Below are 15,290 nucleotides of genomic sequence, written 5' to 3'. Positions count from 1 at the left end.
GTATCAAACTGTGGCTATGTTAGAACGAAAACAGAAAAGCAGGGCTGCCTGATGGCAGAGCCCACTGACATATCAATGCATCGGTACAGAGAAAGCTACAATACAGAGCTTTCTTATCAGAACGTCAATAAAACTTGACTTCTTAATTGATTCATAATTTTAGTAATTTCCTGTCTTCATTAAGATAAAGAGTGTTAGGAAATAAGACAGATTATTAATTTAATGCACCAAGTGTCAGTATCAATAATCATCAGGTCAGATTTAGCACAGCTGTTCTCACAATGCACTTCGAAGATACATTTGCCAATCCTATGCTAGTTACATTCAAAGGCTCAACAGAACAGCGAGTTAGCCCTACAGTGAGTCCAACCAGGATCCTCTTCAAACACAGCCTTTCACTGGGAGGGTATAATCAATGAATGTAGATTTCAATTTCTAAGAGCAGCCTTCCTGCACCAACCCATTTCAGTTTCCCAGAAAAGCCATGCTGATGGTTCTCCAAGTGAAATTATCTGAAATTCAAGCTGTGGATAACTATCCACTAAGAACTGGTTTGAGATTGTCCAAGCTCAGTCTGTGGTAGATTCAAACCCAAGCCCAAAGGTGAAAGGACAACATGTTGTGGCAACACACTACATTACTCAGCATCTCCTTGAAATATCTTGCATTTGAAGTTTACCTTTTGTTACTGTCCATACAACATGATCACTTTATTTGATTCCACAGCATGCTTAAAGTTGTTAATGGGTAGCTACAATCTTCAAACAATACCAGCCTGGATAGAATTAATCAGCCTACCTTTGAAAGACCTCCTACTTCCAAATAGAAACAGATGATGAATACATTCCAGGTGACCCACAGTGCAGTCCAGACAGCATACTAGAGAAATAAAAGTACAAAGTTTGAGGTTATGTTCACACTCAAATTTATGAATGAACATCGCTAAATAAACTCCTCAATTGTATCTATAGGTGTGAAAATAATGATTATTCAGCTGCACTCAGACATTCAACTATCCTACACTATCTGAAAAATATCAAGATAATTGCAGTGTTAGTACCGCAACATTAAATTGGATTAAAGTCAATACTGATATTGCTCTGCTAGAATGGCAACATGGCTGAAAATTCAATTCAAAAAACTATTATGGAAAACATTACTCTCAATCATTATTAGAGCAATGTCTGCATTTTTATATTTTCATCAATCAAAAGCAGCCAGAAATAGATTTTAATTCCAAATACTCATAATATCACCCAATGATTTACGACTATGTTGCAATCTAGTTTCAAGATGACAGATGAAACACTAATTACTATAAATAGTATTGTGTTGTCTTTCTGTTGCATAGTTTGCGCACTTTCTTTACACTGTTTCATTATATCTGAAAGCCTGCACAAATTTCTTTGCAGTGAAGCTAATTTTATTGGATAGAAATTATGACCAGTGTTGGTCTGGTCTTCTCTGTGATTATTTTGACAAAAGACTACAAGTTAAAATACAATAGAAAGGAATTTGATTTGAGCATGCATAATGGCACAAAAACTAACTGTAACCTCTACCCATATGACTGTAATATGCTCCATAGTTGAGTCTGGAACAGATGCTAGTGTTGCCCTTGTAAACTAAAATCTCAAAAATAGCATTATTATGGCTGGTATTAAGGTTTTGTGTTGATTTTAAGTTCTGCATAAAACACATTTAAGGTTTTCAATTTCAGCAAAATATGTGGAAAGTACCAAGAAAATCAATGCAATTTTTTGCAGAAACAGTTGGTGCTGAATGGTAAACAAATCAGGTTCAAAAAAGGATAACTGGTGTTTGTGGATAGTGGTAGGAACTAGGTTAACACATGTGTATAGTATCTTTCACATTGTCAGAGCAACCCAAACATTTTGCAACAAATGAGTTACTTTTGAAATGCAGTCACTAATACATCTTAGTAAACATGGAGGTATACGTGCATTGCAAGATCCCAAAAAAGCAGTGCGATGGAGGTCTAGTTAGTATGTTTTAATGATTTTGGTTAATAAACATTGTTGACCAGGACATTTGGAAAACTCCCTTCCCTTCTTCAAAAATCCCTTGGAGTATTTTGCATCCGGAGCCAGATGAAGAACTCTTGGCAGCAAAACCACATAGAGGTGCTTTGCACCTCCACACAACCCTCCTCCAATCCTTTAAACTCCAACATGTAGTAAAATGAATCAATAAATGTACCTGCAGAATACTTGCACACTGATTAATAATAAAGCAAAGCATATTACAATGTATTAGACATAAATAAACCTGACCCAAAACTTGTTGGCTATTTTTTCTGTATTATGGTGAATTTTACCAGGGCTTCCCAATTTGACTGAGGCCCCTGGGCACAGGACTTGTAGAGCAGAGTGATAATCCCCTTCTAACTGCTTTACTTATTTTGCACTTCAGTTCTGATTTGTTGCTGTTTTGCTTTGAAGCGATCAGTGAAAAATCAGGGAAAAGTTTGATAGCAGAAGTATGATGAAGAACATATGGCTGAACAATATTAGAGAAGTAAATGTGACATTTATAGGAAGACTTTATTATAGGTATGTTTATTTTCCTTGAAATTATGTTTTCTATAATCACAAAATGCTTGTACCGTTATCTTGTGATATACATGAACCTACCTTTGTTTTTACACTCCAATCACCTACATTGGAGAATTCAGTGATTCATTTTTTTTTATTTTGGAAGATACCTCAAGTCCATTCAATATAAACCAATATTTATACCAACAGAAATATCTGATTATGATTTTTTTTTCACTATGGTGCATTAACCATAAATATAAAACACACAGTCAACTTTAGTTTGTTGAAGAGCGATAGATGAATAAGTGTAAAACCAAGCAAGTTAACTCCTTTGAACAGCTTGTTTCTTAGCATTGAGTTCTTCATTAGAAAAGCAAGCAAACTGTGCATACTCTTTGCTTAAAGCAGATAAAATTTTAACAATATTCAGTGTCTAATAATTCATGATTCAGCATGGAACAGTAAATAAAAGACTATTGACCAACGTCCCAAATAAACACATATCGAAAGAATTTTAGACTTATAGCAGAGTTTATTAAAATCTTTATTTTAAGGTAATGAAATGATTTGTCCTGTATATTTATCAAGGTAATTAACCTGTGTGTTGCTTTATGGGTAACAATCATAATTCAACTTAATTTTCCTCATATCATGACACATTACCTGCATGACAGTATTATAAATCTTTAATGACATTATTTCAAAAAAGGCAGTCTTTAAAAAATAATAAAACTGGAACTTAAAATGGCTTCTCAGTTTTTGTGGATTAAACAATTTTATCTCTCAAAGGACAGAGATACCTTTTCTGATATTGAGTCACTGTGGTTTCAGCCAGGAGTTAAACAAAATTCTATCGACACCTTCATTGCAAAAATGTAAATTACCTTGTCAAATCTAAAGGCTTTGGCTACCTAAAAATGCAAGTGGGAGAAGACTCCAGGTTGTTAACTAAATTACCACAATTCCTTATTTGGGTCCATGATTTGACACTGATGTAAGGTCTCATGATACAGTGACCATCTTGGCTCCCTGTTAAAGATACAGCAGAAAATTCAAACTGTTTTTCAAAGACATCTTCAAAGAGTGTGAGAAATAATTACTGTTATACCTTAAGCTGCATCTAGTTTTTGTATTTTTGAAAGTATGGGTGAGTCATGTGAGTGAGATGTCATGTTTCTGTTAACCTCCGGGGGAAAGAGTGTGAGAAATAAACTAACCTTCTTCCTTTCAAAAATACTAAAGCCTGCTGCTGTGTTATTTAAATTGACTCAATTATTCCAAGGGTAAGAAAATATACACACCCGCATACAAATATATTTGATCGCTGGCAATAAAAGGTAACAGCTTAGAATTGTCTGTGACGCTCAGCATTATGATCATATGAATACCACAATATTTTCTCTATCTTAATGAAAGAAAAACATATGTTGTGGATTTGTATAATTCTCTAACCATATTTAACACTTCTCAACAATTAACAATTTCCAACTCTGTTGGAAAGCTTAGCATTTGTTCAGCTCAGCCACTGAATTATAAAGTTGTTGGTTGAACTGTGGAGCTAAGCACAAAATCTAAGCTAACACTGGATTGTGAGAGGTGCTATCCTTCAGATTCAATGTTAAACCAAGTTTACAGTCAGTTGGATATAAAAAAATCCCATGGAACTATATATAGATAAGCAGAGGGTATCTCTTGCTGTCCTGGCCAACATTCCTCCTTCAATCAACACCACCCAGAAAAAAAAAGTATTAAACTGACAGTTTGCCTCATTTGTTGATTGTGGGATACTGCTGCACACAATTGGTTACCATGCGTGTCCCTGGAACACTCTCTGCCCTTCAAATGTAATTCATTGGTTGTGAAGTAGTTTCAAATGTCACAAGGGTGTGATAGCACCATCATTCAGAAAATTATACCATAGGGGCTACTTAACTGAGAATTCATTTTTTTACAGGATGTTATTGTGCACAGGCCTTGTGTGTCAGAAAGTGTGTAGATTTTTTCTATAATGACAGAAATCCATCACTCAGTTTGTCATTTTCTTGTCTTTTGTGACTCCCTGTTCATTGTAGTGAAACAGCATACACTGACACTCATGCACAATGCTGTCATTGATTTAAGTGTATGTTATTGGTGGGAAGTACAACCAAAACAGATGTACATACCTATTTCACCTTGAAGCCACACTTGCCATCTTATTTGCCATGAAACCATTAGTTTATGACGATCTTTACTGTTTGCGTTTGATATTTTCATTAGTTTGAAATGTTTTTATACCTAGTTGATAACATAGGGGAAGGTAGCAAACATCAATTATTTGAGGCCCACTAAAAGGCACCTTAAGCTATTCACCTTGAGGCTCAAACAAAACACCTGCCGCAATTTTCCATTCTGGAAAATAAGTCCAGTGGCGGGCAGCAATGTCGGTGTGATTCCTGCTGGATGGTGGGATGGCTGAACACATGTGATCTTCTGCTTTTCAGCTCATTAATTATGCATCCTTGGGGAGCTTGGAGAATTTCATGGTGGGGCAGACAAATCATCGTTACCTCATGGGGTCGAAGGTCCTAGTGCCATAGTTAAACAGCACCTGGACAGACATTCATTCACTGCAGGCCAGATGGTGTGTTTCACAGGGAATGTATGGCACTGAAGAAAACCAAACCGTCTGAACCGTGGTTCACTTAAGGGATTGTCCTCCATGGTGTCCAGGAAAGGCGGGAAGTCCTCTTTCCTCAGGATGGGAGGAGGTCCTCTCACCTGACCACACCAGCCTGGGAGGTGGCCGCCAGGGAGGTCAGCGTCTGTGGCAAAAAAGGACCACCCTGCAGTGCCGCAAAAGGATGAATGATCTGCTCTGCTTCACCAGGGTAAGAGAAACTTCTACTCACTCCAAATTCACACACTCATCAGGCAGTCTAAGGGTGAGAGTCCACAAGGATGTCACACACTACTCCCTTACTGGGGAGGGCGCTGCAGACATAATAAACATGCAAGCTTCTAAACTGTTCTTTCATCCATGGTGTTCACAGTCAATCCATCTGTCTTTATGCAGGCAAGATCACCCATAACAAAAAGGAGAGCAGAGGAACCCCAAAGTTGAGGACCCTCTTACCATTTCAGGAACAGGCTGGGAAAGATAGAGATTGCAGGGAACGTGAGATCGGTCTACCCCAACAAGCCAGTGAGGGTGCAAACAAAATAGATCAACAACATGTGGACAGTAACTGTGAGTGATCTTCAACATATGAGCTTATCTCTCTTTTCAGTTCTCTGTGTTCCAGGTACCGGCAAGAAAAGCGGGGAGAGGGGTGGGACGTCCTTGACAGAGGACTCAGCCCTAGCCTTCAGACTATCTCGGCGGAGGATGCAGACCTACCTTCAGATGAAGATCCATCACTGCATTCACCTGCACCCTCCACCCGCACAGATACACGCACCTCAGTGCGACCTACTTCTAGAGTAAGCTAGGGTTCACAATCTGGTGATCACCTTACTGACACGGGTCCACAGTTGGCGGAGGCAGTGGCAGCTGTAGTCTCTGACACTCGGAGGTCTGCTGAGACCGAGTCTGATGACAAGCCTCTAGAATCAGCCCTAAGAGAAATGTTGAAGATGCAGAGACAGGCAGGGGAACACCAGGCAGAGTTGTCAGAGGCCATCAGCAGACTGGAACAAAGGATGGAGAAGTCCATCCATGTTCTGTCTGATGTTGTGGCTCCAGCATGCAAGAGCATTGAAGTCTCCATCAGAATGGTAGCAGCCACCTTGGAGACCCAGGTCCAGAAGTTTCTGCCAGATTTGTGCTCAGACCTGCACACCATCCTTCTAGCCATGGCTGCATTCCAGCAGTGACTAGGTGAGAGGGGGACAGGGTATCTTAACCTCCCTCCAGGTGCCCCTTGTCCTCAAAGACTCAGGGAGGAGTCAGGCACCCAAAGGAAGGAGGAGCACCAGCCAGACAACCTGGGGGCGCTCCAACTCCCATCTGCCAGAGACTCCATCAACTCCAGCAGATCAGGCCAACAAGGGTGCGTCTACCCTGGAACAGGAGAACCTTAGCAGGCCAGGACCCTCCAGGGTTCAAGCCAACAGAGGACACCCGCTGAAGTCATCTCAGACAACAGGGCATTGCAGTCAGAAGACTGTCTCCACCTCTGCTGTGGATGTCTGGGCTGTACCTAGACATAGCGATAACGTTCAAAATATTAAGAAGTATTAAACACACACTGGTGGCATAGGTGTTGACTCATTTTCTATAGTTTTCAATTCTGTAAATGCATGTTGCATTAATCCACCTCCAAGTCTCATGGATTCAATAGCAATTCAATGTGATTCAATGTCCTGTGTTCACTCAAGGGTTAAACATGTCCCCCCTCAAAGAACTCCCATTTGGGCCTTTAGATGCATTAATTCTCAAACAATCTCACATAGTGAGTAGCTTTTACTTCCACATCTGCAGCATCAGGAAATGCACATGATATATGACAATGATGGCTGGCCAAAACTCTGACACCCTTAAATCTTATTTGGGCTCAGAATTGCTCAAGGTTAGTGATTATCCTGCTGCTGTCACACTGATGTCTGTTGTTTGTGGATGGCAAAAGTATTTGTCACCATAACATTATAATTGTTTCTCCAATGTGTACTTTTCAATGGCATTTACTTTATGGGAGTGAGTATTTGGAAAAGGTAGTATCAAACGTCAAACACCATATGCTTCCATGCCTCCCTGCAGCTTGTCCTTGTCACCATATTTAAGGCTGAACGTCATTCCATGCTTAGTTCTCCCCGATGCTGAATTAGGGAAGTGAGGATCAATGGGGAAAATTACAAACGTCTGCAAGAGGGATATGAGTGTGTGATGTCAGAGCTGTGTGCTCATCTTGATGAATCTGTCTAATTACCTGTGAGGATCTTATATTGCTCCTGGATGGCTGCTTAGTGGTGCTTTACATGATCCTTGTGTAAAGGCACAGCACACAACTTGATCTGGAATTCACTGCATGACAGTGCTCTCATTATCTTAGGGTATATAGAAAGAATTGGCCTTTGTAGCTAGACAATGTCAAGGACTATCATACTTTGAAAGTGATGCTTTTGCAAATCTCCTAAGTCCTCAGCAGGGTCTATGAAAGAAAGAAGTTGTCATTGACTGTTGTGTCAACACAGGTGGACCACATTTCTCCCTAATACAAAGGTCATCCAGAACCAAAACTTGTCAGCCTCCTAACGATTGCTGGGTCCTGAGTGTTTGTAACTAATCAAACCCCATTGTCCTGGTAAGGCGCTCTCTGTGAGGACAATGCAAACAAACCTCACAGCTTTGGGTGCATGATGTAGAATTACAGGTCATTGTATCCTGATGTGCAAAGGGTGATTGGGGGTCAGTTGCAAGATGATGCCTCTGCATTATGCATTCATGAGAACTGGCAATGGGAGAAAAGGAGTTCCCCAGATTCTGCTCCGTCTTAAGATGTCCAAGAGCAAACCATTGAAGAATTTTCTTTTTTTGTATTTGGGCTACCTTACGAAGTTGGTGTCATACAGACATATTCATGTGTGAATTGGCTTTTCATTTGCATGAAAGCTGCTATGCCCGCTGATGCCATAGTAGGAATATGTACTATGTGGAATTGCATAAGGACATGTGCTAATGGAGCGCTAATCACATACTGCAGCAGCCACATGTTGCCAAGACTACTATGCCTTCCAAGGATGACCCCATCATTAGGGCAGAAGGTGGCTAATGCTGCTTCTGTGATCATTGTGAGACTTCTGACTTTTCCTGAGATGTTCACACTGAGAATGAAGGTGTTATTGTGTCCCCTGCGTCGAAGGCTGAAGAGAACTTTGTATGTGAAAATTTGTCAACATCTTATTCGTTCTGGAATCTTGTAGCTATGAGGTTGTCACGGGCACGTCTGCCTCATCGTGCCCATACTATGGCATCCTCATGTGGCTCATCTGAATCCTCGCCCTCTTCAGAGTCATCTCCTTCAACATCCTTCTCATCCAAGGAGACGTCTAGCTCCTCAATGTCTCGAAGTGGCAATACATCCCCCTTAACAGCACAAGGTTGTGCAGGGCACTGCAAGCAATGATGATGTGGGACACTCTCTGTGCTGAGTATTGGAGAGTCCGGGCTGACTGGTCCAAACATTGGAAACGCATCTTCAGGAGACCAACAGTTTGCTCTATTAAGGACCTTGGGTAGAATGTCCTGCATTGTATCTCTCCTCAGATGCACTCTGTGGCTGACGAACAGGCGTCATTAGCCATGTCTTCTGGGTGTGCCCCTTATCACTGAGGAGCCAACCCTCTAAGCACCAAGATCCCTCAAAGATCTGTGGCACCTGCGAGAGACTCAAGAGCTGTGAGAGCTCCCTGGGTACCTTGCACAAACATGCTGTATCTGCTTTCTGTGATCACAAATTAGCTGGACATTCAGAAAGTGAAATCCTTTTCTATTAATGAATCTCTCAGGGTGCTGCCGGGGAGCTCCCAAGGCCACATCTGTGCAGTCGATGGCGCCTTGGACTTGTGGGAACTTGAGATTGCACCAAATCCCACAGCTCTGGCAGCCTGGCTTGATTCATCCATGGGGATCTGCATGTAATGTGAGCTTTATTGAAAAGAGCATCCTTTTAAGGTAACCTCCCTATGCATTTATGTGTTGCCAACTGTGAGATTCCACAACGGTCCCCAGTGGAGCCCCGCTGGCAAAAAAGTGTTGGTTACCATAAAAGCAACCAGCATTGGATGCCCGCCAAGTCAGTGAGGCATGAGTTCCTCATGGAGAGTGTGAGCTACCACATCCCAAAACAAGCAAAAGTGCCTGCAACAATATCTCCCACTATCTCCATGTATGAGCTCCATCTTCTGTAGGCCCTTGTTTGCACCAAACATCTTTGTGGGTTTTGCCCCTCCTCAGGAGCACCTGGAACTTGCTGGGGCCCCGCTGGCTCTTGTTTCTCAGGGCAATGGTTTTCCAGGATCCATGTCAATCATTGACAGGTTTTCTTCTCCACATTCTAATCATAGCTATCAACAAGGCAGCCTGCATTCTCCACTCCTCCTTGTATCCATGAACAGATACAATTGAACAATCAATGGTAGTTCCCCTTGAATGGTCTCCCTCCATCTCCAAGGCAGGAATCCAGCCTCAAGCCTTTGACCTGTTGTCAGTCTGTACATGGCATCCCCAGGCCACTCCTTGCAGGATGATAGTATCCTAGAGGTAGATAGGTGGCTGAGCATCCCCCTCAGACGTGAATCTGCATTCACAGTGAGGGTCTTCATTAGGCTCAATCGGCCCATATGTTATAAACCTCAGTCAGGTTATTGTCAGCTTGCCTCCAGTAGGCTGGACAATAATTATCGATACCCAATACTTGGACGTATGTCATGCCTGTAAACATGGTGCCTTGTATGCCATGACCAGAACACTGGGAACATTGAGGCTTGTAGGGCCCATTTAGTTTCTGTGCAGCAGCCATGTCCCTTGAATGTTTGACACTACATCCTTTTTCACATGCCTCTGAGGATTAGATGACCATTAAGACCAATTGCAACACAGCACCTAAGCTTAATGAATTCTCGCTTGAATGCACACCATTAGTAGAGGAGCAAAGCTCGTTCATTGTACATTAGACCCTCAAGTTCAGTACTCTGCTAAGTCAAGCTTTCCATGCTTTGAGCAAGAAATTAATTGGGTGCCCCTTTAGTTGGTCCAAAATTGTTGTGCTGAGCTCCTCCCACATGCCAAGACCTTTCCCCTGTCAATTTTTTCAAGCTTGTTTTTCCAACTGCGTCATTCACCAGTGATTGCGAACATGGTGCTCATCACTTATTTAAGTGGGACCAGCTTCCAATCTCCCTCCATCATCTACCATGCTTCCCATCCTCCTCCATAGTCACTGCCTCCTAATTCTCATTCCTCCTGTCACTATCCAGCCTCCACGTTACCCTTGACCCCCATCATTGTACATGTTGATATTCCTGTTCTTCCAAACCCTTCAATGTTGATGCAAGGGCACACAACTTTGTGCATTTCACCAGGGACTTGGAGATCCAGGATGCAGAGCAATTGGGTTTGCCCAGATCTCAGGTTTCCCACAGACGGAGGGCGCCATCTGCTGCACTCACATGGTGCTCAGATCTCTGTCACTACATGAGGTGAACTATGTCAACTGCAAGGGATTCCAATCACTGAATGTTAGCTGGTGAACGACCACCATAAATGCATCCTGCAGTTCTGTGCATAGTTTCCAGGGAGTATGAAGGACTCCTACATTCTCAGTCGGTCTCTGATCCCTGACGCATTCCAGGGTCCACAGAGGCTGCAGGGATGCCTCCTCGGGTACAAGGGCTACCCACAGAGGACATGGCTGATGACGCCCGTGCAGTGGCCTCAGACTACAGCAGAGAGAAGGTATAATGAGACTCCTGATGCAACCCGGCAGAGCAAAAATCGGGATACTGAAAATGAGCTTCCAATGCCAGGACCGGTCTGGTCAAGCTCTACGATATAGTCCACAGAGGGTGTCATGCATTTTCATCATCTGCTGCGTCCTTTACAACCTGGTGCTGCAACGGGGAGAGGAGCTAGCTGAGGAGGAGATGGAGAAGCTAGAGGTCTCCTCTGATGAGGAGGACATCGACGATGATGAGGGTGAGGAGGTCCTCTAAGGTGACCATAACGGTGATGAGGCCCTCACACTGGCTAGGCGAGGCAAGTGTGCTGGGGAAGCCTTCATAGCTGCTAGATTTGTGGAGGATTATCTCGACATGCAGTGAGGAGACACCATAGATCCTCATATTGCATCTATGAATGTTTGACTCCAGTCTGATTTACGGCAGCGCACATACCTTCTGAGAATGCTCCTGTCATGGAGAGGCGGTGGAGGCCCTAATAGTCACTCGGTTGCAGGAGGATGAAAATCTATGGAAACTCCATAGATTTTCACAACCTCTGAGAATGTCTGGCTGTGGGCAGCTTGCTTGGACTCTGTGATCAGGGTCATATCATAGAGAAGCAGTCATCAAACTTTGAAAGCATCTGATCCTATGTCCGCCTTCAACACCTGAGCCCTTCAGGAGCACAGCATCACTGGTCACAGATGCTGAAGAGATGAGAGCCAGACCCACCTTAAAGGTACTGAGAGCACACAGAGAATGACAGAACTCTGACACCAGCCTACGACATTCTGGCAGCAATGACCAACATCGTCAAGGTGCAGGCATCAGTAATGTGTCCAGGGAACAAAAACAAAAATTGCTGGAAAAACTCAGCAGGTCTGACAGCATCTGTGGAGAGGAAGACAGAGTTAATGTTTCAAGTCCGTATGACTCTCCATCAGAACTAAAGAGGAATAGAAATGTGGTGAAATATATCTTTGTTTTTGTTTCAGATTTCCAGCATCTGCAGTATTTTGCTTTTATCTATGTATCCAGGGGAGCGTGGGGCTGGACCATTACTTTGGGCTGAAGGCTGCACAAAGCACAGGGAAGAGGCCCTGGACTGAGATACCTGCCTTTATCTTGTGCAGAAAGGTTTCACATTTGAGTGGCACGAACACTGCCCATCAGAACAAGCAGCGAGACATTCTTGGGAGTTTATTGACAATAGCGAACATTTTGTACAAGAGATAACACCCGTGCTAAGGTTGTGCAACTACATTTTAATTTTCCTAACCCTGCTGCTACATCTTGGTTCTCCCTGGACATCCACAACAGAGACGGAGGCTGCCGGCTGACTGCTGTGCCCTGTCTGTGATGACCTTGATGAGCGTCCTCTGGAGGACCAAGACCTGGAGGGCCCTGGCCTGCTTTCTTGGACCTGCTGTGTGGCAGTGGCACCCTTTTCGAGCTGTGGAGCTGAAGCTGCTGGGGTCACAAAGAGGGGATTCTAATGGGCTGGGCACTCCCAGAGTCATCTGGGTGGATAGCCCTGGGATGTGCACCTGCTGATCCTCTTCCCTTTGGGTGCCCGAGGGCTCCTAGCTGACTCCTTGAGAAGGGGTAGCTGGAGTGAAATTGAGCTGCCCTGCACCCCTCTCACGTACGCACTGTTAGAGGCCAACTATGGCATCAGCAACGGAGTTCAGCCCACTCAGCAGTGCAGGAATGATATCCTGGACAAAGGTCTTGATGACAGCCGCCATCCTACTGGTGTTGACCTCGGTGCGTTTGCAAGCCAGTGTTATCACCTGAGTGAAGGTAGACGGACTCCTCCATCGTGCCTGGCAACCTGAGGAGTGCAGCAGACATCACTTCCTGATGTTCCCAAGCTTGCCTTTGCAGCTCCAGCAACTGTGACATGACCGAGTCCAGAGGCTTGTCATCTGACTAGGACTCAGCAAATTTCTGGCCTCCAGTAGTCCTGCAAGTAGGAGACACCTGGGAAGTCCCTGCTGCCGCCTGCTGTGGATCAGAAGGTGCAATGTGCTCACCAGATTGTGATCCCACGGCTATTCTAAAGCTAGGCCCCACTGAGGTGTGTGGCTCTGTGCTGGTGGAGGATCTGGGTGAGCGTTGTGACAGGACTTCAGGGAGGGTGCCTCCAGATTCCTCTTCAGAGGTTTCTTCAGGGCTTGATTGGAGGCCCTGGGGCGTGGACTCTGTCGGCAGTTTGGCAGATGTGCCTACGAAAGCCAGGAGAAATAATTAGTGCATGGCAGGGGCCTGTGAAATAGGACACAACAGTCACAGCATGGTTGTCTGATGGATATTGCACTGCTGGATCCTTACTTGGTCGAGCAGCGCCGACCTCACCGTCAACACAGAAACAGTCCAGATCCTTGCCAGTAAGCTGGATGGCTCTGTTTTCAAAGCCCATGAGGACTTTGATCTCAGGCATTCCTCCACTGGTCTGCGACTTCTCTCCTTGTTCTGTGCCAGATTGTCTTGCATGAATAGAGTTGGAGAGAGTGTAAGCAGGACACCTGCCAAGCTAGATGATAAATATGCCTGGCCTGTGTGGGTGGTGAGTGGTCCCATGGACGGGCTGAGGACAATGAAGGTGTGTGACACAGTAAATGGTGATGTTCCTTGAACTGGCAGTGAGCGAGGGCCCTGTGGATGTGTGATGGGTTTGTGAGTTGAGTGATGAGAAGAGTGACTTCCTTGTAGAAATGGAGGAGATCATTCATCCTCTTGCGGTACTGGGTGGCTGTCCTCTTTTGCGGGGTATTGGTGCTGACCACCACCTCCCAAGCCAGATTGGTGATGTGGCTGCCTATCCTGCGGCCAGAGCGGGGGGTGTAGAGGACATCACAGCAGGCCTCCACTGTGTCCAAAAGGTGCCCCGGGGGAATGCGTCATTGAACCAGCGGCGGCAGGGGGTGGGGGGGGGAGGGGGGGTAGTTGGTGGCTGCAGTATTTTTTGCCCTCAGGGCCATCCAATCTTCTGTGCAGCAGTCATGGGCTGGAAGCACTGAGGTGTGCGCATGACTACACTTTAAATATATTGCTCAGTGCGATGAAGCAACGAGATGATGGCTTGGTAGGCAAATGAGAGCCCACCCGGCATGTAAACAGTGTGTTTCCTGGGAATGCATAATTAATGCGGCAGGTTTAGGATGATGCGGCGTGAAAAGCCGTCATTGTGGCCAGCAGATAAAATGTCGTTTTACCCGCTCGCTACTGCTCTTAGTGCAAATCTGGGACAATTCCCCCCATTGTTATTTCCTTTTCCTTGCTGAATTGAATTCTTACTAAGTACGTACTGTGAAATCTAACTCACATCTTTGACTGTAGCAGGAGAACCTGGTAATTCTACTTACCTAGAATAAATTTCAGCACAAAGCACTTTCTCTTCTGTGGTGCAACATCACAAGACATCAATAAAGGGACAGAGTGTGCACTCCACTGTTAATCCAACTGGAAGAGTATAGCATTTGAGTGCCAACAATTTTCTGATGTGCTCCCACTGGGTGATGTAATGTACTAGGTCAGGCTTTTCCAACCTTTTCACGCAGTGGGGGGGGGGGGGGGGGGTGGGGGGGCCACATTTCAAAACAGAAGGATAAGCTTTGGCATAAGATAAAGAAGAATTGCAAAATAAAACTTAAGTATGGAAAGAAACAACCAGCTGAGCAAAAAAAAGAGTAATAATATGATGCGTGTGTGTGGCTCCCTCGCACTCTCTCTCTCGCACCCTCTCTCTTGCGGTCTCTCTCTTGAGTGATTTCTCTCTCTCTTTCTCTCTCTCTCTCGCGCTCTCTCTCTATCTTGCGCTCTCTCGCTCTCTCGCTCGCTTTCTCTTGCACTCGCTCATGCTCCCTCTCTCTCTCTCTCGCTCTCTCGCTCGTGGTCTCTCTCTCTCACACTCTCTATCTCTCTTGCTCTCTCTGTCGCCAGCCACTCACTTTCTCAGACGCCATTGGGCAATGTGCCTGCTGCCTCATGTTCCACCTCAGCCCACCTGAGGACCACTCTGGATGCCTGGGCCTTGCTCCCCAGCACATCTGCTCCCTGGGCCCAGCTCTGGCTGTCTCATGCTCTGCTCCCCAGTACCTTCACTCCCACATCCATGCTCTCCAGAATGTCTGCTCCCTTATCCACACTCCCCAGTATCTCCACTCCCTTGTCCAGCACCCCTGCTCCCCGGGCCCCGAACTCACAACTCATGGTGTTCACTGCTCCTCCACAAATCAGTTCGTCTCTCTCTCGCAAATTTGCTGCTGATAGACTCACTAGTGATTGGACCAAAAGGTGTAGCAGCAGAAA

The 15,290-nt window shown here is 44.6% G+C and overlaps 1 protein-coding gene across 2 annotated transcripts in view; it reads right to left on the bottom strand.

Moving 5' to 3' along the window:
• Positions 1-15,290, bottom strand: part of LOC121286711 (sodium/potassium-transporting ATPase subunit beta-1-interacting protein 3-like) — a 295,497-nt gene that overhangs the window by 181,016 nt on the left and 99,191 nt on the right. For both annotated transcript variants that reach the window (XM_041203712.1, XM_041203713.1), the window contains exon 3: positions 799-879. In XM_041203712.1, the coding sequence (XP_041059646.1) occupies positions 799-879 (81 nt within the window). The remainder of the gene's footprint in view (positions 1-798; positions 880-15,290) is intronic.

This window comes from Carcharodon carcharias, chromosome 14, assembly GCF_017639515.1.
Source record: "Carcharodon carcharias isolate sCarCar2 chromosome 14, sCarCar2.pri, whole genome shotgun sequence".
Lineage (NCBI taxonomy): Eukaryota > Metazoa > Chordata > Chondrichthyes > Lamniformes > Lamnidae > Carcharodon > Carcharodon carcharias.
Note: the sequence above shows the minus strand (reverse complement) of the source record. Positions and strands in the feature narration are given on the sequence as shown.